Genomic DNA, 26,477 nt, shown 5'->3' with positions numbered 1-26,477 from the left:
AGGTGACACACAGAGCCGTGGGTCTCTGTCTGGTTTATTGGGGGCACCTACGCGGGGGTGACATGCAGGGGTGACACGGGACAAACACAGCACACGCTACGGGGCGGCCGGGCCGTGCAGCCCCTGAGCCCTGCGTCCCCTCCCTGGGGGGGTGACAATGCCGTGTGTACCCCGGCTGTGCAGGGGTGACACTGCCGTGTGTCCCCTCCCTGTGCGGGGTGGGGGGCTCGGGGTCGCACGGCCCGGCCGGACGGGGGTGGGGGGCACACGGAGGGTCCCGACCCTCCCTCAGCCGGGCCGTCCCTGGGGACACGGGGGGCACACGCGGAGCCACCGGACCCCGCGACACAGCGGGGACACGGCGGGGACACACACACACACACACACACACACACACACACACACACACGGAAGGGGGGGCAACACGCGTGTCCCAGCGCAGCGGGACCCCCCCGACACACGCGTGACGTCCTGGGGACAGGAGCCGGGGACACACCTGTGCACACCTGTGCACGCACACACCTGTGCACACACACACACCTGTGCACCCCCCCGCCGCCCCGGGGCTCGGGGAGCAGCAGGAGGAGGAGGAAGAGCAGCACAGTCTGACAGCCCGGGGCAGGGGCCCGGGTGAGGCGGGTATCGGGGGGTCCCGGCGGCCCCGAGCTCCCCCCGGGCCGCCGGTACCGAGGGCAGTGTCCGTGGGGCCGGAGCCCCGGCGGGCCGGGCCCGGGAGGGCTCTGGGCACCCTGGGCTGGGGGCTCTGTGTGCCCCCATTCCGGGCTCAGGGGTCCCACGGCTCCGGGGGCTCTGTGTGCCCCCATTCCGGGCTCAGGGGTCCCAGGGCTCTGCACGTCCCACGGCCTGGGCTCTGGGGGTCCCACATGCTGGGGACAGGGGTCCTGCGGCTCCGGGGGTCCCACGTTCCGGGGCTGGGGGTCCCAGGGCTCCGGGGGTCGCACGGTCCAGAGCCGGGGATCCCGTGGCTCCGGGGGTCCCGGGCGGCGGCGTCCTGGCTCTGGGGGTCCCACACTCCGGAGCCGGGGGTCCCCCGTCCTGGGTCGGGGGTCCCGTCTCTCGCGCTCTGAGGGCTCCAGGGCTCCCACGCCCTGGGCTCCGGGGGCCGCGGGGGTCCCGTGGCTCGGGGGTCCCGCCGCGCCCCGGCGCTCCCATTAGCTGCCGGGGTCGGAGCAGTGTCTCTGCAGCGGGGGCGTGCCCGGAGGGGTCCCCGTGGGCGGGGGCAGCGCCCCGGGCAGGGAGCGGCGCCGCGGCGGGGGCGGCTCCAGCAGCAGCACCACGTCCGGGGGGTCCGGGGCGCGCGGGGGGCGCGGGACCTGCGGAACGGGCGGGGGGGTCAGTGTGGGGGCACCGGCACCGGGGGGGGGGGGCTCGGGGTGCGCCCCCCCCAATACCGGCACCACCCGGGGCAGGGGGACACAGGAGGGCGGCACCCCCAGTGAGGGGGCGCGGGGGAGACCCCAGCCCCCAGAGCGGGACAGTGGAGCCCCCCCAGCCCAGGTGTGCCCCCAGTCCCTCACCTGAGCGAGCGGGCGGATGGGGGTGATGGGCAGGGTGGGGGGCAGCGGCCCCGGGGGGGGCTGGTGCGGGGAGGTCACGGCGCTGTAGGCGGGGGGCACCAGCACCTGGCGCTGCAGCAGGTGCACGATGGACGAGATGTCCGAGCTCAGCCGCGACTCCAGCCTGCGGGATGGCGGCGCCGCCGCGGGGTGAGACCGGAGAGCCCCAGAGCACCCCGTCCCCAGGACCCCCGGCACCCCCAGCGCATCCCTCCCATTGCCCCCAGGACCCCCGGCAATGCTCCCGTCCCACCTCAGTGGGGATGAGAGCGTTCGGGCTGGGGTGAGGGGTCCCCCGTTCCCCTCCCCAGTCAGGGCTCCATGGACCCCCAAAGCCCCTGGCACCCCCAGACCATCCCTCCCCTCGCCGCCAGGACCCCCAGACCATCCCTTCCCTCTTCCCCAGGAGCCCCAGCACCCCCAGCCCATCCTGCTCCTGCCCCCAGGACCCCCAGCCCATCCGTCCCCAGGACCCCCAGCACCCACCCCTCTCCCACCCATCTCTCAGGTGGCTCGGGGGGCTCAGCTTGGCCTGGGGGTCTCCCCTTCCTTCTTGTCCTGCTCAGGGTTCTCCAGACCCCTTTGGCAATGGGGGGCTCCCAGGGGGTCCCACTGCCAGAGCCCCTCCTCGGGTCCCTCCCGACCCCCCCAGATCTACCTGTTGAGCTGTTTCTGGAGCAGGTCCAAGCGGGATTCCAGGTCGGAGCGCTGGCGGCGGGTCAGGGTCGGGGTGGGGTTTGGGGGGCCCCCGTGGGAACAGCGGGGCAGCTCCTGGTACTGGCGGCCCCGGGCGTCACCCCAAAAACTGAAGATGTTGGAGACCCCCGAGAAGGCGCCTGGAACAGGAGGGGGGCGAATGGGTTTGGGGGGTGGGAAAATGAGGGGGGAGATTTGGGGGGTCCAGGGGCCTGGGGGAGGGGTGGGCAGGGGGGGCTGGGGCTTTTGGGGAGGCTCCACAGCCTTAAACAGGGAGGGGAGGATTGGGACCCCCTGCCCAACCAGAGACCCCCATCCCCACCTGAGGGGGTGCAGGGGCACTGGGGGGGAGGGCTGAGAATGGAGAGGGGGGGTTCAAGGTTTTGGGGGGCAGCTCTGGAACCCTGAGTGAGGGGAGCAGGAGAGGGGAACCCTCACCCCACCCCAACTTTCACCCGGAGGGCTCCAGGGGGGCAGGGGCGGTGTGAGAGGGGGTCAGGGGCTGGGTGTGCTGCAGTTTTGGGAGTCTGCAGGAAGTAATGGGGGACTCCCCAACCCCAGCTGAGGGGGGCACAGGGGAGCAGGGGACAGGGGATGGACAGGGGCAGGGCTGGGGACAGCAGTGCCAGGGTTTGGCAATAGGAGGGGAGGAGGGGGCCGCCCCGCCCGAGCCCCCAGACCCACCTGAGAGCGGGTTGCACATGTCGCTGCCGCCGCGCTCCTCGGGCTCGGAGGGCGCCGGGGGGGCGCTGCGGAACGGGGACAGCGCGGTGGCGCCCGGGGGGGCCGCGGGCGGCTCCTCCTCGTCGCTGGAGCCGCAGCTGGAGGGGCTGGGGGGGGGGTCCCACTCGGCCGGGCCGGGGGGCGCTCCGGGCGCTTGGCCGTCCCCCCGCATCGCCCGGGACTCGCCGGGGCTGGCGGCGTCTGCGGGGCACGGAGCGGGCTCAGGGCCGGGCCAGGACACCCTGGGGCACCCCGGGGGTCCCGGCCGCCCCCCCGAGCCCGCACCTTTCTCGGGGCGCCGGCGGAAGGAGAGCTTGCGGCGCCGCAGCCGGGAGAAGCCGCCGTCCAGCTCGTCGCTGCCCGGGGAGCCGGGGATCATGTTGGTCTGCGGGGCACGGGGGGCACCGTCGGGGGCTGCGGACCCCTCCCCGAGCTCGGGACCCCCCCCCAGAGCTCCCCCAGCTCCTCACAGCTGGCTCAGCGCCCCCTCCCTTGCTAAAACCCCACTCAAAACTGCATAGAATCCCCCAAGCTGCTCAGGACCCCTCAACCTGCTCAGGACCCTCAGCCTCTCTCGGGGCTCTCCCGGCTCGCTCAGAACCCCCCAAGACCCCTTGAAACCCCCCAAGAACCTGCTCCCAACTCTCCCAACTCCCTCAAGACCTCCAGTTTGCTCAGGACCCCCACCCTGCTCAGGGCCCCCCACCCAAACTTGCTCAGGACCCCCAGCCTGCTCAGGAACCCCAGCCTCTCTCGGGGCTCTCCCGGCTCGCTCAGAACCCCCCAAGACCCCTTGAAACCCCCCAACAACCTGCTCCGAACTCCTCCAACTCCTTCAAGACCCCCAGTTCGCTCAGGACGCCCCAAACTGGTCAGGACCCCCCTCAGCTTGCTCTGAACCCCCTGATTTGTCCAGGACCACCCCTTTCCAGGATCCCCCCGTTCACTGAACCCCCCGGCTCGCTCGGGCCCCCCCGTGTTTTGGAGCCGCCCTCACGTCGCGCAGGTTGAAGGTGATCTCGAGGGTGCCCCAGAAGCGGTCGGAGAACTCGGGGTACATGTCGAGCACCTCGAGCAGGTCCTCGCGCAGGATCTTGTGCAGGTCGCAGTAGGTGAGAGCGCGCACGTCGGCCCGCGACTTCCCGGGCCGGGCGTGCAGGTGCAGCGGCTCCCCGAAGGTGTCGTTCTTACCTGGGGGGCACGGGGGGAACGGGGATCAGCGGGGCCCTGCCACCCCTCGGCTCCCCTAGGTGTCCTCCTGACCGGGGGGCACGGGGGGGACAGGGGATCAGCATTGCCCCCGGCACCCTAAGGTGTCGTTCTTACCTGGGGGGCACGGGGGGACCGGGGGGACACTCAAGGTGTGCACAGGGCTGGGGGACCACGGGAGGCTGGGGGGGCCCCAAGAGGGGGGGTCAGTCTGGGCTTTGGGGGGTCCCCAAGACCGGGGGATCCGTTTGGGCTTTCCCCAGCACTGGGGGTGCCCAGGAGACGGGGGTCAGTGTGGGTTTTGGGGGGTCTCCAGGAGGTTGGGGTCAGTGTGGGCTTTCCCCAGCACTGGGGGTCCCCAGGAAATGAGGGATCAGTCTGGGCTTTGGGGGTCCCCAGAAGGTGGGGTCAGAATGGGCTTTCCCCAGCACTGGGGGTCCCCAAGAGAGGGGGTCAGTGTGGGCTTTGGGGGGTCCCCAAGACGGGGGGGGGGGTCCGTTTGGGCTTTCCCCAGCACTGGGGGGTCCCGGGATGGGGGGGGATCCCTCAGGAGGCACCCAAGGAACACCGGGGGTCTCCAGGACACGGGCTGTCACCCTGGGGGCACCAGGACCCCCAAAAGCAGCGGCTGCTGCCCCACAGGCACTGTGGCACCCCCGGGTCCCCTTTGGGGGGGCTCACCCAGGATGGCGACCACGACGTCGCCGCGCAGGATCTCGATGGAGCCGCGGGAGATGAAGTAGAGCGCGGTGAGCACGTCCCCGGCGTGCACCAGCGTGTCCCCGGGGGGCGCGTGGGTGGTCTTGAACTTCATGGCGAGGGCGCGCAGGCAGCCCTTGGTGGCGCCGCGGAACGGGGCGCAGTTCTGCAGCAGGCTGCGGTTCAGGTGCAGGCAGATGTCGGCCTGCAGGCACTCGGGGAACCCCTTCAGCACCTGCGGGGATCGGGGGGTCACGGGCGGCACGGAGGGTGGGGGGGTCACAGGGGTCAGGGCGGGTTTTAGGGGTCCCAGAGGGTCTTGCTGTGGTCACACCGGTGCTCCTGGTCCTGGAAATGCTCCCTGAGGAGGGGGGCTGAGGGCCACGGGGTTTGGGGTGCTTTGAGGTGTTTGTGGGATTTTTGGGGGGAGTCTCTCCACGTTCATGTCGATGCCATTGGTGTAGGACCAGGCGTGCTGGAAATGCTCCCTGAGGAGGGGGAGCTGAGGACCAGGGGGGGTTTGGGGGCTCCACAGGCGTTTGGGGTGTTCTTGGAGTGTTTGTGGGGTCTCACCGCATTCATGTCCATGCCGTTGGTGTAGGACCAGGTGTGCTGGAAGAGGGGCTGAGGGCCATGGGGGGGTTTAGGGGTTCCACAGGTGTTTGGGGTGTTTTTGGGGTTTTTGGGGATCTCACCGTGGTCACACTGATGCTGTTGGTGTAGGACCAGGCGTGCTGGAAGCACTCCCTGAGGAGGGGGGGCTGAGGGCTGGGGGGTTTGGGTGGTTTTGGTATGTTTTGGGGTGTTTTTGGGTCTCACCACATTCATGTCGATGCTGTTGGTGTAGGACCAGGCGTGCTGGAAGAGGGGCTGAGGGCCATGGCGGGGTTTGGGGGTGTTTTTGGTGTGTTTTGGGCTCTCACCGCGTTCATGTCGATGCCGTTGGTGTAGGACCAGGCGTGCTGGAAGTACTCCTCGAGGCGCTGGCGCAGCGGGTTGGGGATCTGGTGGAAGCGGATGAACTCGCGCACGCGCAGCATCTGCGTGTGGTAGCGCGCCGTGCCCGAGTACAGCCGCTGGATGATGGCCGACACGTTCCCGAAGATGCTGGCGTACATCAGCGCTGGGGGGCACAGCGTCAGGATGGCACCCCCGAGCCCCCCAGACCGCCACTGACACCCCCGGGCCGGGCTGCAGGGTCCCTGTGTCTCTGTGTCCCCAAACACGAGCACTGGGTGGTGGCCGAGGTGCTCCCGAGGATGCTGCCCTGCATCAGTGCTGGGGGGCGTGTCGGGGGGCTCTGCACCCCCAAATTCCCCCAAATCCCCATTGACACCCCCTGAGCCAGGCTGCAGGGTCCCTGTGTCTCTGTGTCCCCAAACACGAGCACTGGGTGGTGGCCAATGTGCTCCCAAGGATGCTGCCCTGCATCGGTGCTGGGGGGCGTGTCGGGGGGCTCTGCACCCCCAAACCTCCCCAAACCCCCACTGCTGCCAGGGCTGTAGTGTGGGGTACCCATCATCAGGCAGGGTGCCCATTGTCATGGGGTCCCCATTGTCACAGGGGGTGTCCATCACCAGAGTGCCCTTTGTCACAGGGGTCCCATCAGCACGAGAGTGACCCCATTATCATGGGGTGTCCCCATCAGCACAGGAGTGCCCTGTGTCACAGGGGTCCCCATCACCACACAGGTCTCCACTGTCACCAGACCCCATAATTGTGAGGGTCCCCATGGTCATGGAGGGGCATCATTGTCATTGTCAGTGCCAAGAGTCATCCAGGGAGTTCTCAGGCACCTGAGCCCACCCGTTCCCCAGCAGTGCCAAGGCCACCCCTGACCATGTCCCCAAGTGCCACAGACACACAGCTTTTAAATCCCTTCAGCGATGGGGACTCCACCATGCCCTGGGCAGCTGGGCCAGGGCCGGATCACCCTTCTAGGGAAGGAATTTTCCCAATATCCAACCTGAACCTCCCCTGGCAACCTTTGAGGTGCTTGTTCCTGGGAGCAGAGCCCGATCTCCCTGGCTGTGCCCTCCTGTCAGGAGCTCTGCAGATCCACAAGGGCCCTCTGAGCCTCCTTTGCTCCAGGTTGAGCCCCTTCCCAGCTCCCTCAGGGATTCTGCAGCCCCTTCCCAGCTCCTTCAGGGATGCTCCAGCCCTTTCCCAGCTCCATTCCCTGGACTCTCCAGCCCCTCCAGGGCTCTCCTGCTGGAGGGGCCCAGAGCTGCCCCCAGGATTCCAGGGGTCCCTCAGCAGGGCCAGCACAGGGGACAATCCCTGCCCTGGGCGGTGCCCACCTGGGCACCCCTGGGCTCTTGTCCAGCCGCTGTCACCAGCCCCTGTGCCCAACCTGGAGGTTCCATGGGGCTGGTGTGACCCACAGGCTGGTGTGACCCACAGGCGTCCCCAGCCCATGGATCTCTGCAGAGCCTCCTGTCCCCAGCAGGGCCACCCCCCACCCAGCTGTGTCACCTGAGGACAGGCCATGAGGGGCCCTGATCCCCAGAGCATCAGTGAAGGTGTCAAACAGGGACAGCCCCAAAACTGAGCCTGGGGGTGATCCTGCACCCACCGTGTGTGTGGGTACAGGTACAGGTGTCACACACAGGTGTGACGATACACACTCACAGGTGTGCACACTCACACAGGTGTGTGGATACACACACAGGTCTGCACATACAGGGGAGTGCACACACACACACACACACACACAGGTTTGCATACTTACAGGGGTGCACACTCACAGGTATGAGGGTACACACACAGCCCTGCACACTCACGGGTGCTCTCACACCCCATGGCCATTTGCACCCTGTCAGCCCGATGCAGACAGAGATCTCCTGGAGCTGTTGCTGGGGGACAGGTTACCAAAGACCTCAGGGCTCTCACACACACCTGGCTGCACACACAGGTGCTCACACACACCCGGATGTGCAGCACACACACACAGAGCCCTCACACACAGGTGCTCACACACACCTGGGTGTGCAGCACATACACACAGAGCCCTCACACACAGGTGCTCACACACACCCGGATGTGCAGCACACACACACACAGAGCCCTCACACACAGGTGCTCAACACACACCTGGGTGTGCAGCACATACTCACACAGAGCCCTCACACACAGGTGCTCAACACTCACCCGGATGTGCAGCACACACACACAGAGCCCTCACACACAGGTGCTCACACTCACCCGGATGTGCAGCACACACACACAGAGCCCTCACACACAGGTGCTCACACACACCTGGGTGTGCAGCACATACTCATGCACCCTGGCGCACTCACACACACCTGGCTGCACGCACAGGTGCCCATGCACACCCCCAGGTGTGCAGCACACACTCACACAGCACTGGCACACAACTCACACACCCCCAGGTGTGCAGCACACACACACAGCTCTCACACCCGCTCACACCCTGGGGCACTCACATCCGATAAGTATGACGCAGATGGAGAAGATCTTCTCGGAGTTGGTGTTGGGGGACACGTTGCCGAAGCCCCCAGGGCTCTCACACACACCTGGCTGCACACACAGGTGCTCACACACCCCCAGGTGTGCAGGTACGCACTCACACCCCCGCTCACAGCCCGGAGCACTCACATCCGATGAGCATGACGCAGATGGAGAAGATCTTCTCGGAGTTGGTGTTGGGGGACACGTTGCCGAAGCCCACGCTGGTGAGGCTGCTGAAGGTGAAGTAGAGCGCCGTGACGTACTTGTCCTTGATGGAGGGCCCGAAGCTGCCGTTGAGGGGCTTGCCGATCTGCTGGCCCAGGGCGTGCAGCCAGCCCGTGCGCTGCCCCTCCACGTTGCCGATGGCGTACCAGATGCAGGCCAGCCAGTGCGCGATCAGGGCGAAGGTGCACATCAGCAGGAACAGCACGGCCGCCCCGTACTCGGAGTAGCGGTCCAGCTTCCTGGCCACCCGCACCAGCCGCAGCAGCCGCGCCGTCTTCAGCAGCCCGATCAGCGTCGTGGTCTGGGGAACGGCAGGGAAAGGGTTACAGGGGGTGGGGACACCGTGGGGACACACAGAGGGCTGAGGTTCCATCCTCTCTCCCCACATCAGCAGCCCGATCAGCGTCGTGGTCTGGGGAACGGCAGGGAAAGGGTTACAGGGGGTGGGGACACCGTGGGGACACACAGAGGGCTGAGGTTCCATCCTCTCTACCCTCATCAGCAGCCCGATCAGTGTTATGGTCTGGGGACGGCAGGGAAAGGGTTACAGGGGGTGGGGACACACAGAGGGCTGAGGTTCCATCCTCTCTCCCCACATCAGCAGCCCGATCAGCGTCGTGGTCTGGGGACGGCAGGGAAAGGGTTACGGGAGTGGGGATACCCCAGGAAACCCCAAAGGGCTGAGGTTCCTCTCTACCCTCATCAGCAGCCCGATCAGTGTTATGGTCTGGGGACGGCAGGGAAAGGGTTACAGGGGTTGGGGACACCGTGGGGACACACAGAGGGCTGAGGTTCCATCCTCTCTCCCCACATCAGCAGCCTGATCAGTGTTATGGTCTGGGGACGGCAGGGAAAGGGTTACAGGGGGTGGGGACACTGTGGGGACACACAGAGGGCTGAGGTTCCATCCTCTCTCCCCACATCAGCAGCCCGATCAGCGTCGCGGTCTGGGAATGGCAGGGAAGGGGTTAAGGGGGTAGGGATACCCAGGGGACACACAGAAGTGGGAGGGAGTTCCACGCTCTCTCCCTGCAATAAGTGTTGTAGTCTGGGAATGGCAGGGAAAGGGTTACGGGGGTGGGAATAGCCCAGGAAACCACAGAACAGAGAGGGAGGTTCCATCCTCTCTCCCCCAATGAGCGTCATGGTCTGGGGAGCAGCACAGAAAGGGTTACCGGGGTGGGGATACCCCGGGGACCCACAGAACAGAGAGGGGAGTTCCATCCTCTCTCCCCACATCAGCAGCCAGATGAGCACCGTGGTCTGGGGAACAGCAGGGAAAGGGTTACAGGGAGTGGGGACCCTCTGGGAACCCCCAGAGGGCTGAGGTTGAATCCTCTCTCCCCCTATTGAGCATCGTGGTCTGGGCAGTGGCAGGGAAAGGGTTACAGGGAGTGGGGACACCCTGGGGACCCCCAGAAGGGAGGGGGGGGCTGCATCTTCTCTCCCCACAATGAGCGCCGTGGTCTGCGGAATGGCAGGGAAAGGGTTACGGGAGGCAGGAATACCCCCGGAAACCACAGAGGGCTGAGGTTCCAGCTCTCTCCCCCCAACAGCAGCCCCAGCAGTATCTGGGGTCTGGGGACTGCCACAGAAAGGGTTATGGGGTTGGGGATATGCCAGGGACCCCCAGAACAGAGAGGGGGGCTCCATCCTCTCTCCCCCCATCAGCAGCCCCAGCAGCGTCATGGTCTGGGGGACAGGAAAAAGTGGGGGGTTGACAATGAAAAGATGCCCTCAGAACCCCAAAAGTGTGGGGGTCCCTGCCCCAAGGCAGGCACCTCCATTCTGGGGGTCCCCCCCTGCCCCAGGTACCCCCCAAGGTGAAAGTGTCTGGGCAGGGAGGAAAGGGGGCTCAGCAGAGCCAGAGAGCCCCCCCAGACCCCTGGTGCGGCAGAGGGGGCCATGAGCCCCTGTCCCCCTCCCCACATCAGGTCCTGGTGCTCCCAGTGTCCCACCCAGAGCAAAGGGGGTCTGGGCAGGGGGATCAGGGGGTCTGGGCAGGGGGATCAAGGGGGTCTGGGCAGGGGGATCAGGAGGGTCTGGGCAGGAGGTTCACAGGGGTCACCAAGAGCCCTGTGGTGTCCCCACAGGAGGGACCACACAGGAGGACCCAGCACCCAGGAACAGCCCCCACCACCCAACACCGACCCCAGCACTGGGGGCACAGGTGGGACCCCCAGACACAGCGCAGACCCCCAGAGCAGCACTGCCCAGCCGGCAGGGCTGGCACCCCGTGTCCCCACGTCCCCGTGTCCCCTGTCACCTCCTCGGAGCCGGAGCCGAAGATGAGCAGGTCGAAGGGGATGGCGGCCACCATGTCGATGAGGAACCAGCCCTTGAAGTAGTGGATGGCGATCTTGGCGGGGTGGCTGACCACCTCCTCGTTGGAGTTGACGTAGGTGGTGCGGAAGTTGATGAGGATGTCGATGATGAACATGATGTCCACGATGAGGTCCACCACGTTGAGCGGGCTGCACGAGTAGCCGCAGTGGTGCCGCTGCGCCTCCTCCGAGTCGCTGAGCAGGAAGGCGGCCGAGTAGGGCGTGAAGATGGCCGTGTAGATGACCAGCAGCAGGATCAGCCAGTCCCACACGGCCTTGAAGGGGCTGTAGTGCAGGATGGTCCAGCGGTGGATGCGCGGCGCCTGCAGCTTGTACTCGGGGAGCACATCGGCGCCCAGGGACAGCACCTGGGACGGGGGGGACACGGGGCTCAGCCTGCAGCCCAGCACCCCACAGCACCCCAGCACCCCACAGCACCCTGCCCCTGCCACCCCAACCCCAAACACTGTGGTGCCTGGGCCATAGGACGGTGGTGTTGGCCATGGGTCAGTGCTGGGTGTTGGCCAGGGTGGGTCAGGTCTGGACCCAGGGGTTCTGGTGGGTCTTCACAGCCTCAGCAGCGCTGTGACATTCTGGGGTGAGGTGTGACCCCAACAAGGGCATGTGGGGGGCTGCAGGTCTCACACCTCCAGCCTGGGGAGAAGTGGGGACCTGGGTCAGGAGCCTCCTGCCCAGACCCCCCTGATCCCCCTGCCCAGACCCCCCTGAACCCCCTGCCCAGACCATCTTTACTCTGGGTGCTCATCACTCGTGGTTTCAAAGGTCCTTCCCAAAACCAACATTCTGTGACTCTGGGGGGCAGAGGGAGCCCAGCAAGGCAATGGGGGGTGCAGGGACACCATCACGTGTGACCAGGGGTGCCAGGGGGGCACAGGGGGGACAAAGCCCCCCCCACACCACAGAGCTGCCCCACAACCCCCTCCTGCCCCACAAACAGCACCAGGGCAGCTGCCACCCCCCGATGCTGCCCTGTGCCCCAGCTCTGTGTCCCTATCGGGGGGCACGGCCTTCCCCTGGCATTCCCACCTGGAGGGCACAGCCCCCTCCCCAGTGCCAGTCCCTGTGCAGAACACCTGGGGGCACAACCCCAGGGGTCCTTGTGGGGTCCTGGTCACCCTTGGGGTGCCTGGGGGTTCCACAGGGTCCCTCACCCCGCACAGCCCCACGGCAGGGGTGAGAGGTGACAGGGGTGACCCAGGGCCCCCCGCCCTGTGCCCCACAGGGGTCACAGCCCCCGTTCTGCCCTGTGGGGGTCACGCTGCCCCTGCTCCCCCGAGGCTCCCCTCGCCCCTCCAGGCCCATCGTGGGGCTCTATCTGGTGCCGCAGCACCGGGAGGGGATGGCTGCCGTCCCCCGGCCCCGAGGGGACCCTGGGGGTCCGGGGTGCCCCCGTCACGCAGAGCCAGAGCTTTATGTAAGCCCCGAACCCTCCCGAGCCCCGCCGAGGACACGGACGCGGCCCCCGCAACCCCGCCAGGACTCGGGTGGGCGCAGAGCCCCCATCCCACCCCCGCGGCACCCCCACCCCACCGGCCGGGTCAGGGGCGCAGGGGGGGCGGTGCCGGTACCTGCTCCTGCTGTCGGTGCCCGGTGCCATCGCGGCGGAGCCCCAGGCAGGCGCTGCAGAGCGGGACCCCAGGCATGGGGCAGGGCCCGGGGGGCGGCCCGGCCCGGGGGGGCGCGGGGGACGCGCCCGGCAACTCCTGCAGCAGCTGCAGGAGCGCGGGCAGCATCCTCGGGATGGGGGCGGCGGGGTCAGCCCGTGCCGGCCCGGGGCTGCAGGGGACCCCCCCGGCCCGGCCCCGCGCCCATGGCGCGCCCCGGGACCCCCGGCGGGAGCGGGGACCCCCGGCGGGAGCGGGGACCCCCGGCGCCGTGCGCCAGCCGCGCTCCGCCGGAGCCGACAGGAATTATTGGGGCGGAAATTTTCCCAGGCTGCTCCGCTGCCGCCGCCACGGCCACGGCCAGGGCTGCCCCCCCGGCCCCCCGGCGCCCCCCCAGCGCCCCCCGGGCCCCCTGCCCGCGGGGACACCGCAGGGACAGCGTGGGGACAGCGCTGCGGCTGGGCGTGCCCTCGGGCGACACGGCACCGGGTGCGACAGTCACAGCCCCGGGCAGCCCCTGGGCACCCCCAGGGCACCCGGGCACCCCCACCTGGCCCAGGTGTGCGGGACAGCGCTGCCCATGGCAACCAGCAGGGCGTCAGGGGCCACACCCGTGGCAGGGACACGGCGGGGACACGGCGGGGATGTCCCCCACCCGTGCAGTGTCCATAGGCCAGGATGCGGGTCCCATCCCAGCTAGAACATGTCACCCACTGCCACATGCCCCTCGGGACACAGGCCTCGTCACCTCTGTCCCCAGGGGCCACCAGCCGCGGTGGCCTCATGGGGAACAGCCACGGGTGATGGGACACACGGCGACACTGTTGGGGCACGGGGTGGTGGCACTGGGACACGCGGTGACACGCAGTGACACACAGTGACACAGGCACACAGCCCCAGGGACACGCGGTGATGGCATCGGGACACGCGGTGACACGCGGTGACACAGGCACACAGTGCCAGGCACACAGAGCGATGGCACTGGGACACACGGCGGTGACAGCGCCGGGACACGCGGTGACACGCGATGACAGCACTGGGACACACGGCAGCTCCTGCGTCACAGCCGCCACCCCCACGCGGGGGATTCCCGCTGCCACCCGTGTCCCCACACACCGTGTGACAGGGACGAGGCCACCCGTGCCCTGCGTGCGGGGGTCCCCGTTCCCAGCCCCTCCTGGGGGGCTGCACCCCGGGGGTGGGACGCGTGTCACGGGGTCCTGGGGACACGGGGGGTGACAGGTACGGGGACACGGGGGGTGACAGGTACCGGGGCACAGAGCCCCCCATCCCGGTGCCAGCAGGGAGCCCGGGGGTGTCCCCAGGGAGGGGGACCCCAACCCCGAGTGCCGGAGCCCCCCTGGCTGTGCCGGCCCGGAGGGAGGGGGAGGGCACGGGGGGGAGGGGCTGGCACCGAGGGGGGGGGTGGGCACACACAGCGGGGGAGGGGCGGGGGGCGTTTCCAGCCACCAGCCGCTCCTGCCGCTAAATTTATCGCAGCTGCCGCGGCAAAGTGGGACAAATCCCGGCCTGCGGCGTGGGGGGCGGGGGCCGCGCAAGGCCCCGGGGCCGGGGGGGGGTCCTGCCGTCTATGGGGAGAGACCCCGGGACCCCCCGCTCCCTGCCCGAGCCGTGTGGTCCCCATGGGCCGGGGGTGGCCCGCACCCCACCATGAGACCCCTAACTGGGACCCCCCCCTCAGTCACAGCCCCCCACAATACACCCCCACAGGTACAGCTTTAGCCCCCCCGGAATGCGCCCCCCGCCCCAGCACAGCCCGTCCCAGCGAGGCCGAGGCACTGTCCTGGCGCCCCCTCCCCGTGCCAGCCCCCTGCACCCACAGGGGACATGCAGAGTCCCCCTGACCCCAGCCGTGGGGTCTCCAGCCCCCCAAATGGCGTGGGGACAGCCGCCAGCCCCCAGCCTGTCCCCCCGCCACGGGGACAGCCCCCAGTGTCCCTCAGCCCAGCGTGTCCCCCAGACACAGGGACAGCCCCCAGCCCCTGCCCTGCCAGCAGGGCCCGGGGGTGCCATGAAGAGGGGCTGGGGACACCCCAAGCCCAGGTGGGACTCCCAGCCCCGGTGTGTATGTCGGGACAGAGCCGATATGCGGCGACATGCCTCTGACCCGGGCCCGGTGCCACCCGTCAGTCACGGTGACACAGATGGCGGCGGCGCCGGTGACACGTTCGGCAACACGCGGCGACACGTCCCGCCCCGGTGACGCGTCCCCGACACCTGCGGTGACACCGCCACCCCCCGGGACACCCGGCGCCGCACCTGCCGCGACCCAGACACCTGCGCCCACGGGCACCCCAAATACGGGCCGGGACAGGGGCGGGGGCAGGCGGCACCCCAAATACCCAACGGGACAGAAACAGGGGCAGGCTGCACCCCAAATACCCAACGGGACACGGGCAGGGACAGGCGGCACCCCCGAGAGAACCCCGAGACCCTGAGTGAGCCCCCTGCACCCCCCAGGGCACCGACACCCCCTCTGTCACTGCCCTGTCCCTGCTCCCCCCCGGGCCCCCCAGCAGGGACCCCCAGCACCCGGCAGGGTCCCCAACACCGGCCCTGGCAGGGACTTGACAGTCCCAGAACCCCAAATCCTGCCCCAGGGAGTGCCCCACAGCCACAGAACCCCAAATCCTGTCCCATAGGGACCCCACAGCCACAGAGCCCCAAATCCTGTCCCATAGGGACCCCACAGCCCCAGAGCCCCACATCCTGCCCCAGTGAGTGCCCCACAGCCACTGAGCCCCAAATCCTGCCCCAGTGAGTGCCCCACAGCCACAGAGCCCCACATCCTGCCCCTGCAGAGACCCCACACCTGCCTGGGTACCCCGCACCTCCCTGGGTGCCCTACATGTGCCCTAACCAGGCCCTGGCACCCACTCCATGCCCCACCAGGGTCTAAGACACCCAGCTCTCCCCAGGCTGTCACTGACACCCCCGTGTCACTGTCCCTGAGGCCTGCGGGGCCCGGGGACATCCCCAGCCAGGAGGACACTGACCCCCATGACATCTCTGCCACTGGACAGATGGCACCCGCTATGGGCACCACCAGGGCAGTGCCAGCTATGGCCAGGTGACACCAGAGCAGTGTGGGGACACCCCACAGAGGAGACACCCCGACACAGACATCCCGCGCTGAGGACCCCATCCCATCCCATCCCATCCCCGGTGCCACCGGGTACTCACGGCGCTGAGCTGCGGCGTCGCAGCCCCCTCGGGACCCCCCGACATGGGCACGGGGCACACGGGGCCGCCCGGGCGGGCAGCGACACCGGCACCCGCAGCCTCTGGCACCCGTGGCACGGCGGGGGACAGGCCCCGTGACAGGGGGACGGCCCTGGGGGACGGGGGGACGGCCCTGGGGGCGGTGCGCCCGCCCCGGCCCCGACCCCGGCCCGGTGACGCTGGCACTGACCCACACCCGCCCCAAAAGGGAACGGCTGCAAGGACCTGGGACACACTGGGGACCGCCAGGGACACCCTGGGGACCATCTGGGACACGCTGGGGACCACCCGGGACACTCTGGGGACCATCTGGGACACGCTGGGGACCGCCTAGGACACTCTGGGGACCACCTGGGACACGCTGGGACCGCCTGGGACACCCTGGCGACGACCTGGGGACACAGCAGAGGCCATGGGACCCACGAGCCGTGACCCCTCGCCACACCACAGCCACCACAGAACAGCGAGACACAGCTCCGTGCCCGGCCGTGGCACCAGGTGGGCAGTGGGGACCCATGGGGGGTTATGCCCCCAAGCCCCGGGGGGCACTGGGGGGCCTCTGATCGCCCTGGACCCCCAGAGCCGCCCTCCAGAACCGCCAGTGCCCCCCACTCCAAGCAGGGGGGCACCCCCGGTACCCCACAGCCCCTGAGGACTGGATGAGCCACAGCAGCCACTTCCCCAGCGGGAACACCCCAGGCCCCCTCGGGACCCCCAGACCCCCGCAGCCCCTCAGAGCCGCTGCTGCGACCCCCAGCGCCAGCCCCCGCTCCGTGACCCCCAGCCCGGCGTGGGGACACCCCGCACCCACGCGTGGCAGGACAAATTGCGGGTCCCCGTTCCCACCGCGGGGGGACACCCATCCACGAAATCCCGGGACCCCCAAACCCATCCCAACACGCCGGCAGCGCTCCCCGGTGCCCGCTCCCCTGTCCCCCATCCCGGCATGGGGACACCCCTGTGCCCTGTGCCGTGGGACGCCAGCGGGGCCGCGTTCCCACCGCGGGGGGACCCCCGGAGCCGCCCGGAGCCGCCTGCAGCGCCCACCGCTGTGCCCAGCGCTCCGTGCCCTCCATCCCGCCATGGGGACACCCCCGGCACGCCGAGCCCGCGCACGGTGAAGACAACGGGACCCCGATCCCGCGGCGGGGGGACCCTCCCAGAGCCCCCGGATCCACCCAGAGCCGCCCCAAGGACCCCCGGCGCCCCCCGCTCCGTTTCCCCCATGCCGGCGGGGGACGCCCCGGGACCCCGAGCCCACGTGCGCCCGTGCAAACCGGGGGTCCCGCTCTCCTCCCGGTGAGACCCCCGCCCCCCCGCACCCCGGCCGGCCGTACCTCCTGTGCCACCAGGCTGGAGACGCGCACGGCGCGGCGGACCCGCTCCCGCCGCTCCCCGTCGGGGCGCTCGGGGCGCTCCCCGCTGTCGCGCCGCGCCGGGGCCATGGCCGCGCTCGGGGGTCCCCGCGCCCCCCCGGCCCCGCGCGCGGCAGATGGAGCGGGGCGGGACCCCCCGAGCCCTCCCCGCCGCTCGCCCCCGCCGGGCCCCCCCGGCGCAGCCCTCGCCACTCCCCGGGGGAGGGACCGGGAGCGCCCGGAACGGCCCCGCGGGGGCTCCGGGGCGCGGCGGGGCACGAGGGGGGTCCGCGGAACCGGTGCGCTCCCCGCCTGCTCCACCGGCACCCCCTGCCCGCTGCCTGCGGCCCCCCAGGATCCGGGAGGGATCCCCCAAGTGTGACTGGCACAGCGCTGGCACAGGGGATGGGGACGGGGACGGAGGATGACGGGCACGGGGACAGCGGTGGTGGGCACGGGGACAGTGACGGGGACACGGACAGTGACGGTAGCGGTGAGCTGGCCCTGGCAGCCCCGGCTGATTCACGGTGTCCCCGTGTCCCTGGCCACTGCCCAGCCCTGGCACTGCCCCACGGCTGCGCACCCCCAGCCCCGACGAGAGGGACCTGGGGGCAGCGGGGCCGGGGTCGGCAGGACTCGTCCCGCACTGGGGGGTCCCTGGTGTCCCCAGCCCGCTGTCCCCAAGAGCCAGCGATGCCCCAGTGACACGCCTGGCTGGTGGCACCACCGGGTCCCCACACCCCCTGAGTGGGGCTGGGGTCCCCCCGCCCTATCCTGCCCCACCCAGGGATCCCCTCCAGAACGGAGCAGGAGTTCCCGGGGCTCCCATGAGCCCTGGGGGTGTCACGGCCACACCAGGCCCCTGTCACTGTCACCCAGAGCGCGGTGACCTTGACGGGCGCTTGGCTCCGGCCCCGCGGGTGAATCACGGTGCCGCTGCAGGGACACCCTGTCCCCAGAGCCACCGACCCGAGGGGCCGAGCCGGGGACAGCCCCACGCCTCCTGTGTCCGTGTCCCCCGTGTCCGTGTCCCCCCGTTCCCCCGAGGCTCCCCCAGCCGGGGCACCCCGAGGCTCCCCCGCCATGCCGGGGGCACAGCCCGACCCGGTGACCGCAGCCGTGTCCCCTCATGGCCCCGTGGCAGCGGCGGCGAAGTGAGAGCGCAGCGTCACCCTGGCGGCACAATTAACCACGGCCGGGGCAATCGAGAGGTTCCGTCAGGAGCTGGGGGGCCGGGGATGCTGAGTGAGGGGGGTGCCACCCTCAGAAGGGTCCCTGCAGCCCACCGAGGGTCCCCCCGCCCCATCGAGGGCCCTGCGGCTGCCCCAGGGCCCGGCCTGGAGCTCGGGGTGGGAGCGGGGGTCCCCACGGGGCCCCTCACGTGTGCGGGCAGGTGCGGGGCCGGGGGCCCGGGGGGGCCGGGCAGATGCGCCGGGGCTGCTCCGTCCCCCGGCAGCTGCCGGGGACCCCGGGGACACCGCGGGGCGGGACACGCAGCGGTCCCCACCCCGCACGGCCCTCCGGGGATGCCCGGGGCCGCCGGCCCCCCCGGATCATTAGCGGAGGGAAATGAGGGTGTAATTAAGCGGCGCCTCCTGCTCCCGCGGCAGATGGCGGTTACACAACGGGCCGCGGATTAGCGGCGGCCGCCAGCGCCTGGCACCCGGTAGGCACGGCACCGGGGCTGGGGGCACAACGGCACCGGGGCAAGGGAGTACAACGGCACCCGGGCCGGGGGCACCGCGGTGAGGGGTACGACGGCACCGGGACCAGAGGCACAATGGCACCGGGGAGCGTCTGCCCCCTGCATCCCGCTAGGAGCCCCCCAGGGGCTGTCCCAGACCCGGCTGTCCCTGGCCACGGCACCCACCGCCCCACAACACCACGGTCAGGACCCCCGGCCAGTCCCCCCAGCACCACTGAGCCACCTTGGCACTGCCCGGTCACCTTGGCAGCACCCGGACACTTTGGCACCAGTCGGACACTTTGGCACCACTCGGACACTTCTGGCACCACTCGGACACCTCCAGCACTGCCTGCACATCTTGTCACGGCTCGGACACTTTGTCACTGCTGGGCCATCCTGGCACAGCTTGGCCGCGCCATCACTGAAACTGCCCGATCGCCTCGGTACAGCCCAGCCGTGTCTGCACCACGTGCCGCCTCTGGCACCTCCCGGGCACCTGGCGGCACCTGGTGGCACCTGGCGTCACCTGGCCACCTCCAGCAGCACCTGGCCACCGTGGCATTCCCCGGCAACCTTTGTCACCACCTGGCCTCCTCTGGCATCACCCAGTCAGCTCCCCCCAACCCCGGGGCCCTCCACAGCCAGCGGGGCTCACCGTGTCACCTGTGTCACCTGTGTGACCTGTCCCCCGTGCGGGTCTCACCTGTGTGACCTTCTCGGTGACGTTGTGGGTGCGGTCGCGCAGCTTGGTGGGGGCGATGATGGGCCGGGGGGCGGGGGGCGGGGCCAGGAGCCCCCCCGGCTGCAGGTCCATGAAGTTGAGGGTGATCTGCGGGATGCGGCCGATGGCCCGGAACCGCGCCAGGTCCGAGTCCGACGTGGAGTTGAGCAGCGCGCTGCGCACGGCGGCCACGGCGCCTGCAGGGGGACACACGGGCACCGTGCTGTCACACGGCGGGGGGACCGTCCCACGGCACAGAGCCGGGATCCGCGGGGCAGCTCCCACAGCTCCCAGGGCTCCGGGGGCAGGGGTCCCACAGCTCCCAGGGCTGGGGTCCCACGGCAGGTGGAGCCCCAGGGCAGGCACAGACCCCCAGCCATGTGTCACCAGCCCCTGTGCCACCAGCCCCCCCAGGGGCCTGCAGAGCTGCTCTCAGTTACCTTTAATGGCATTACAATAATTGTCCCTTATCCTATTACTCTTAACGAGCCCTGGGGCCAACGAGGTGACTCCCAGGGGATTCCCAGGGTGACTCCACCCTGTGGCTCAGGGGGCTGCGGGATGGGCCAGGAGGGTCTGGGGTCATGGGGAGGGGGTCCCCAGCCCCTGCTGTGGGGTGGTGGGATGGGGGTCACCAGCCCCCGATGGCTGTGGCTGTCCCCATGTCTCCAGCCCCGCTGGCCGCATCATGTCCCCAGTCCCGATGGCTGAGTCCCCATGTCCCAAGCCCGATGGCTGTCCCCGTGTCCTCTCCCTGGTGGCTGTCCCCGTGTCCCCAGCCCCGCTGGCTGTGGCTGTTCCCATGTCCCCAGCCTGACGGCTGTCCCCATGTCCCCACCCCGGTGGCTGTCCCCGTGTCCCCAGCCCCGGTGCCTGTCCCTGTGTCCCCAGCCCCGGTGGCTGTGGCTGTCCCCGTGTCCCCAGCCCCGGTGGCTGTCCCTGTGTCCCCACTCCGATGGCTGCCCCGTGTCCCCAGCCCCGGTGCCTGTCCCCGTACCGGTGCTGGAGCCGCGGTGCAGGCCGGTGCCGGCGCTGGCGCTGGCGTGGCGGCTGTGGCAGCGCTTGTCCCCGTCGCCCTTCATGGCCTCGATGTCATCGACGGACGAGGCGCGGCGGAGGCTGCGGAGGCTCTCTCGGGACCGGCGCTCCCGGGAGCGGCTCCGGGCCAGGCTGTGGTTGGCGAAGGCCAGCGCCAGGCGCTCGGCCCGCGGCGACGGCTGCGGCACCGGCGGCTCGGGGTCCCCCATCAGCGCCGCCTCGTCCTCGGCGCGGTCCCCGGCCTCCAGCGACGAGGAGGCGTCCTCGGGGCCCGAATCGCTGGCGGGCGGGCCGAGCTCCGGGGCCAGCGGGTCCGTGAGCCCCGGATCCACGACCACCACGTCCGGGGGCTCCGGGGGCTCGGGGGGCAGCGATTGGCGGCTGCCCGTGAGCGCCAGCAGCTTCAGCCGCAGGGACCGGCTGCGACCTGCGGAGGGACAGGGCTGGGTCACACTGGGGTTGGGACAGGGACAGGGGCAGCTCCACACCCCCACCCGGTGCTGCCTCAGCCACAGGGATCAGCTGCATCCTGAGAGGGACAGGGGTGGGTCACACCGGGGCTGGGACGGGGGCAGAACCCGGCTCCAAACCCGGACACGGTGCTGCTCCAGCCACAGGGACCGGCTGTACCCCAGGGGCAGGGCTGGGTCACACCGGGGCTGGGACAGGGACAGGGGCAGGAGCAGCTCCAAATCCCACCCGGGGCAGCTCCAGTCGCAGGGATCAGCTGCGCCCCGAGGCCAGGGCTGGGGGCGGGGGCAGCATCTGACCCCCTCCCCACAGTGCTCCCCACTGTCCCCATGTGCCCCAAAGCAACACCTGGGACGTGGGGGCAGCAGGACATGGGCTGACACCAGCCCGGTGTCCCTGTGTCCCCATAGATCAGGGTGACCCTGTGTCCCTGTCCCCATACCTGCGGGTGACCCGGTGACCCTGTCCCCTCCATTCCTGGGATGACCCGGGTTTCCCTGTCCTCATACCTGAGGTGACCGGATGTCCCTGTCCCCGTACCTGGGGATGACCCCGTGTCCCTGTCCCCGGTGTCCCTGTGTCTCCATACCTGGGGTATCCCAGTGTCCCTGTGTCCCCATACCCGGGGGTGACCCGGTGTCCCTGTTCCTCACACCTGGGGGTGACCCAGTGTCCCTGTGTCCCCTCCTACCTGGGCTGACCCGGTGTCCCCGTCCCCGGTGCCCCTGTCCCCGTACCTGCAGGGCCCCAGGGGGCCGGGGTGACCCAGTGGTTGGTGCTGGGGGTCGGGGTCTCCCCGGGCTCAGGCTCCCTCACGGCCTCGAAGTTGAGGATGAACATGATGACCGTGCCATCCTCGTTCTTCACCGGCACCACGTCCACCAGGCACGGGAAGGAGCTGCCTGCGGGGAGGGGGGACAGTGACATGGGGGGGTGGCACTGCCACCCGCGGGGACCCCCGCCTGGCCCCGAACATCCCTGCTGGGCACCCCCTCCTGCCCCCCCGGTATCACCCCCGCCTGGCCCCCAACACTCACCCCACTGCGGGGGGAAACTGAGGCACGGGAGGGCAGGGGTGCCCCCTTTCTCCCCCCACTGCCGTGGCGTGTCTGTGCGTGGGCAGCGGCGCCGGGGGGGCTCCGGGGGTGCCGGGCAGGGTTAATCCGCTCAGAACTCGTTAACAGCTGTGGCGTTAATCCGGTGCCACAGCTGGGGGCAGGGGGGGAATTGGGGGTGCTCGGGGCAGCCCGGGGCAGCCTCTGGGGGACGGGGGGGCATCCTGCTGCCCCCGGCACCCCTCACCCTGAGGGGACACGGGCGGGAGGCGCCGGGGGACACGCGGGTGGCGCCAAGCACCGAGTCCCGCAGACGGTGTCCCCCCGGCTGGCACCGGGCCCGGCCGCCTGGCACAGCGAGTGCCAGCTGGCACCGTCCCCGCTCCCGTGCCCACGGCGGGGGGATTCCCTGACGCACGCGGGGCCGCGGGCCAGCACGGGGCGGCACGGCGTGGCACGGGGCGGCCGCGGGGTCCTGGCAGAGCCAGCGCTGTGAGGGGATTAGCGCCACCGAACTGGGATCGCTGCGGCTCCATCCGCCCCCGCAGGAGCCTTGGGGCCCCGGGGCCGAGAGCTCCGGTCCAGCTGCCCATGGTGGGGGCACAGAGGCACAGGGGGCACGGGGGGACCGCAGGGGCACAGGGGTACCCCGCTTTAATGGGAACCGCCCCCCCTTGCCCCCCTCACTCTAAGAGCACCGCCGACCTCCAGAGCTGTGCCCCACATCCCCCCGCACCCCTACACTTCACCCCCTGGACCCACACTGCTCCTCGTGACCCCCAAAGCGGAGGGACCCCCCTGCTCCTCCATCCCTGCTCCCCCCGCTGCAGCCACTGCCCCGGGACCCGCACCCCCGCACCAGGAGCCACCTGCACCCCCAGGCCCGCAGCCAGGCTGGGGACACCCCCATGGCACAGGGGGGACCCCGCACCCCGAGGTGTCACAGTGACAGGGCCCCCATTCAGCCCCTGGCGCTCCCGCCCCGCACCGACACCGGGGCCACGCACGGGGTGGGGGTCTCCAAAGGCCACCGGGGGTGTTGGTGCCCCCTCCCACCCCGCCCGCGGTCCCTGCGGTGTCCCTGCGGGGACACAGGTGCCCCACGGGCGCCGTGACCTCGGCGCGTCCCCGGCACCGTAAACAACACGTCTGCAAGACAAATGGCTGCAGCAGCAGCAGCAGCGCGGAGCCGCGGCGGCTGCAGGGCTCCAGCACGGCTCCAGCACGGCTCCAGCGCGGCCCCAGCCAGCGGCGCACGGCACCGGGCACCGGCACTCCCCGGGGGCGCGGGGCGGGGGCTGCAGGCTGCCGGTGGGCACCACAGCACGGTCCCGAGGGATGGCAGCGACACCGGGGGCACCGGGCGTGCCGGAGCCACGGCAGCAACGCCCCTGCCCCACGGAGCCTGGGGGGCCCAGTGCAGTGAGGGGAGCCCCCAGCACCCCTACACCAGGGCTGGTATCATGGGGAGACCCCTGTGGTGGCACCACTGCAGCCCCAGGGCTGGCACCCCCGCAGCACCAGAATCCCCCAGACCCAACTCACTGCCAAGGGTCCCTCCCCATCCCAAGGGACAGCCGGACCCCATGTCCCGGTGGCGGCTCCCAGAGCCCCCCAGAGCCCCCACTACACCTCCCCATGGGCCTCACAGAGGGTCCCAGGGGCTGGCAGGGGCAGGGACCCCTCACCACTCCTGGGAGCCCCCTGTCCCACCTCTCCCTGGCAGCACAGGGGGGCTGGTAAGGGGTGAGACCCCCACGCTGCTCAGGGGGCGTCGAGGTCTCTGGGGACCCAGTGAAGGCCCCAGGCAGGAGCCCCCTTTCCCCCAGCCCTGTTGCACCCGGCAGGCCGAGCAGTGTCACTCTAAGGAGGGCACAACGCGGCTCCAGGGGGGCACTGTGTCCCCCCGTGCCCCACAGCCCTGGCACCGCACAGTCCGAGGGGCACAGGGCCGTGCCAGGCAGAGCCATGCAGCAGGGTGGGGGTCCCAGGGCCGGGGGGAGCCTCTGCCCCCAGCCCAGCCCACAGGGCACCCGGGGCCACGCCGGCAGCTGGCACCGGCTTTGTTTACTCCAGCACCGGAACCGGGGCCGTGTGCCCAGAGCCGGGACAGCTGTGGTGACAGCCGGGACACCTGGCACTGGCACGGGGCCACGCCGAGGGGAAGCACCGGCACTAGCAAGGCGGGAAGCCAGCCCTGCCCGGGCTCTGCGGGCACAGGGACCGGGGATGGTGCCGGGAACCCGGGATGGCACCGGGACCCCGGGATGGCACCTGCCAGGGTGCTCCAGACAACCTCGCGGGGATGGTGGCACTGTGACACCAGCTCAGCCACTCCAGGTGACACAGCCTCCTGCATCCCCGTTTGTGGGGATCACTGCACCCCACAACCCCGCACCCACGCATGTGGTGGCTCCCTGGGCCCACCTGGCGGCCACCGTGGCACCAGGAGGGGCTGAGGGCTCACAGGGGGCTGGTGCCCGTCCAGAGCCACCAGCGCCAGGCTCGCACCCTGCTGGGAGCCACCACGGGGCTGGAGAACGCTGAGAGCCCCTGGGGTTGCCAGGGTCCCCCGGGTCCCCATGTGTGCCAACAGCTCCTGTCACCCAGCTGTGCCCTTGTGCCAACAGCCCCTGCCACCCAGCTGTGCCCTTGTGTCCCAGTGCCCCTGTCACCCAGCCGTGTCCCTGTGCCCTGCCTCAGCAGTCCCGTCAGTGTCCCCAGCTAGCCTGTGCCCAGCCTGTCACCCCGCCCGTGTCTCCTGCCCCGCTGTCCCTCCCTGTCCCAGCGCAGGCCCCCGGGGTGTCAGTGCCCCCCTTGCCGCGGTGCCCAGCGCAGCCCCCTGTCCTGCTGTCCCTGCTGTCCCCGCTGTCCCCCGGCTCCGTACCATCCTTGCGGTAGAAGCAGATCTCCACCTTGCGCTCCTCGGCGCCCAGCAGCGCCTGTGCGATCTGGGCGGCGGCGCGGCGCTGCGTGCGGGGCCCGTGCAGGAAGTCGCAGGTGCTGGGCTGCTGCATCACCTCGGCCCGCGAGTACCCGCAGAGCCGGCAGAAGCCCTCGTTGCAGTAGATCACGGCGCAGTTCTCCACTCGCGCGTTCCCGATGATGAACTTGCGGCCTGCAGGGACAGGGGGGCGCGGGTCAGGCCGGAGCCCCCGAGCGGGGGTCCCCGCACCCACGGCTCTGGGTTTCCCAGGGACACCAGGCCGTGAATCATCCTGCTCGCTCCCCAGGGACCCCCCAAGCTGGTGCCATCACCACCATGGGGACCCCAGAACCGCTGGGATCCCTGCATCACAGGGACCCCGTAAACACGGGGACCCAGGGGCTCCCAGCACGGCAGGGACCCCCCAAGAGCGGGGACCCCCCAAGAGTTACAGACACCTCACAGGAACCCCCAGGAGCAGGGACTCCACTGCTACAGACATCTCACAGGGACCCCCCCCAACAGCAGAGACCCCCCAACTGCTACAGACACCTCACAGGGACCCCACAACAGCAGGGACTCTGGGACCCCCTCATCACCACGGGGACCCCAACAACTGCAGAGACCCCTTGGGGACACCACTACCACAGGGACCCTGGGACCCCCAGGGTCCCACCGTGAGGGCAGCGGCTCAGCCAGGCCAGACCCCCGAGCACAGCCTGTCCCCAGCAGGTGACACCCCCAGCCCGACCCAGGGGCAGCATCCCCCCACATCCCTGCCCTGTCTCCAGCCCGGGGGTGCCCAGGGCCTGACCCCAGAGGAACCCCCCGATATTCAGTCTCCCGGAGCCCCCACTCTGCCAGGCCGCCCTGCAGCAGCTGCTGGGCAGGGTGGGGGGCACACAGCCAGGGGGACCCCCAGCCCCACAGCAGCCGGAGCTGGTGCTGGGGGCTCCACACCTCGGGGACTGGGGAAGGCCCAGTTCTGGCAGCGCAGAGCCGGGGGTGCTGGGGGTCAGGGCGGGCAGGAATCCCCCGCCAGCAGGGCTGTCCCCGACACCCCAAGCCCACCCGAGCTGGGGACTCGCCAGGGCGAGCAGGGTCCCTTCTGCAGGGCTTGTCCCCGCCACCTCAAACCCAGCCAGGGCCCCAGTGCCCCCGCTGCCCTCCCCGCCCGGTGCTCCCCGGTGTCTCCCGGTGTCTCCCATCCCCTCCCCCGCGCGGATCCCGCTCGGGCCCCCCAGGCCCGCTGCCGGTGCCCCCGGCGCCCCCCACTCACTCTGCCCCTCGAACTTGCGGATGATGGTGTCCAGGAAGGTGTTCTGGGGGGCGACGTGCCCCCGCCGCACCGGCATCGTGCCGGGCCCATGGGCAGCGCCGGCGGGGCGGGGGGGCCGGGCCCGGGGGGGGCCCCGCGCCGCGGGGGGTCCCG

The 26,477-nt window shown here is 70.4% G+C and overlaps 1 protein-coding gene across 1 annotated transcript; it reads right to left on the bottom strand.

The window, feature by feature from the left end:
• Nucleotides 1-18: 18 nt before the first annotated feature.
• On the bottom strand, nucleotides 19-26,477 carry KCNH2 (potassium voltage-gated channel subfamily H member 2). Its single transcript, XM_064703719.1, has 15 exons — nucleotides 26,325-26,477; nucleotides 25,007-25,237; nucleotides 21,802-21,966; nucleotides 20,553-21,020; nucleotides 19,538-19,752; nucleotides 10,867-11,292; nucleotides 8,523-8,901; nucleotides 5,828-6,027; nucleotides 4,887-5,139; nucleotides 3,994-4,187; nucleotides 3,282-3,381; nucleotides 2,958-3,197; nucleotides 2,236-2,413; nucleotides 1,539-1,701; nucleotides 19-1,334 (listed from the first exon to the last, which is right to left on the bottom strand). The coding sequence occupies exons 1-15, from the start codon at nucleotides 26,398-26,400 to the stop codon at nucleotides 1,173-1,175; spliced, it is 3,450 nt and encodes a 1,149-aa protein (XP_064559789.1). The 5' UTR covers nucleotides 26,401-26,477; the 3' UTR covers nucleotides 19-1,172.

This window comes from Zonotrichia leucophrys, chromosome 2 (genome assembly GCF_028769735.1).
Source record: "Zonotrichia leucophrys gambelii isolate GWCS_2022_RI chromosome 2, RI_Zleu_2.0, whole genome shotgun sequence".
In the NCBI taxonomy this organism is placed as follows: Eukaryota; Metazoa; Chordata; class Aves; order Passeriformes; family Passerellidae; genus Zonotrichia; species Zonotrichia leucophrys.
This window is presented reverse-complemented; position numbering and strand designations above follow the sequence as displayed.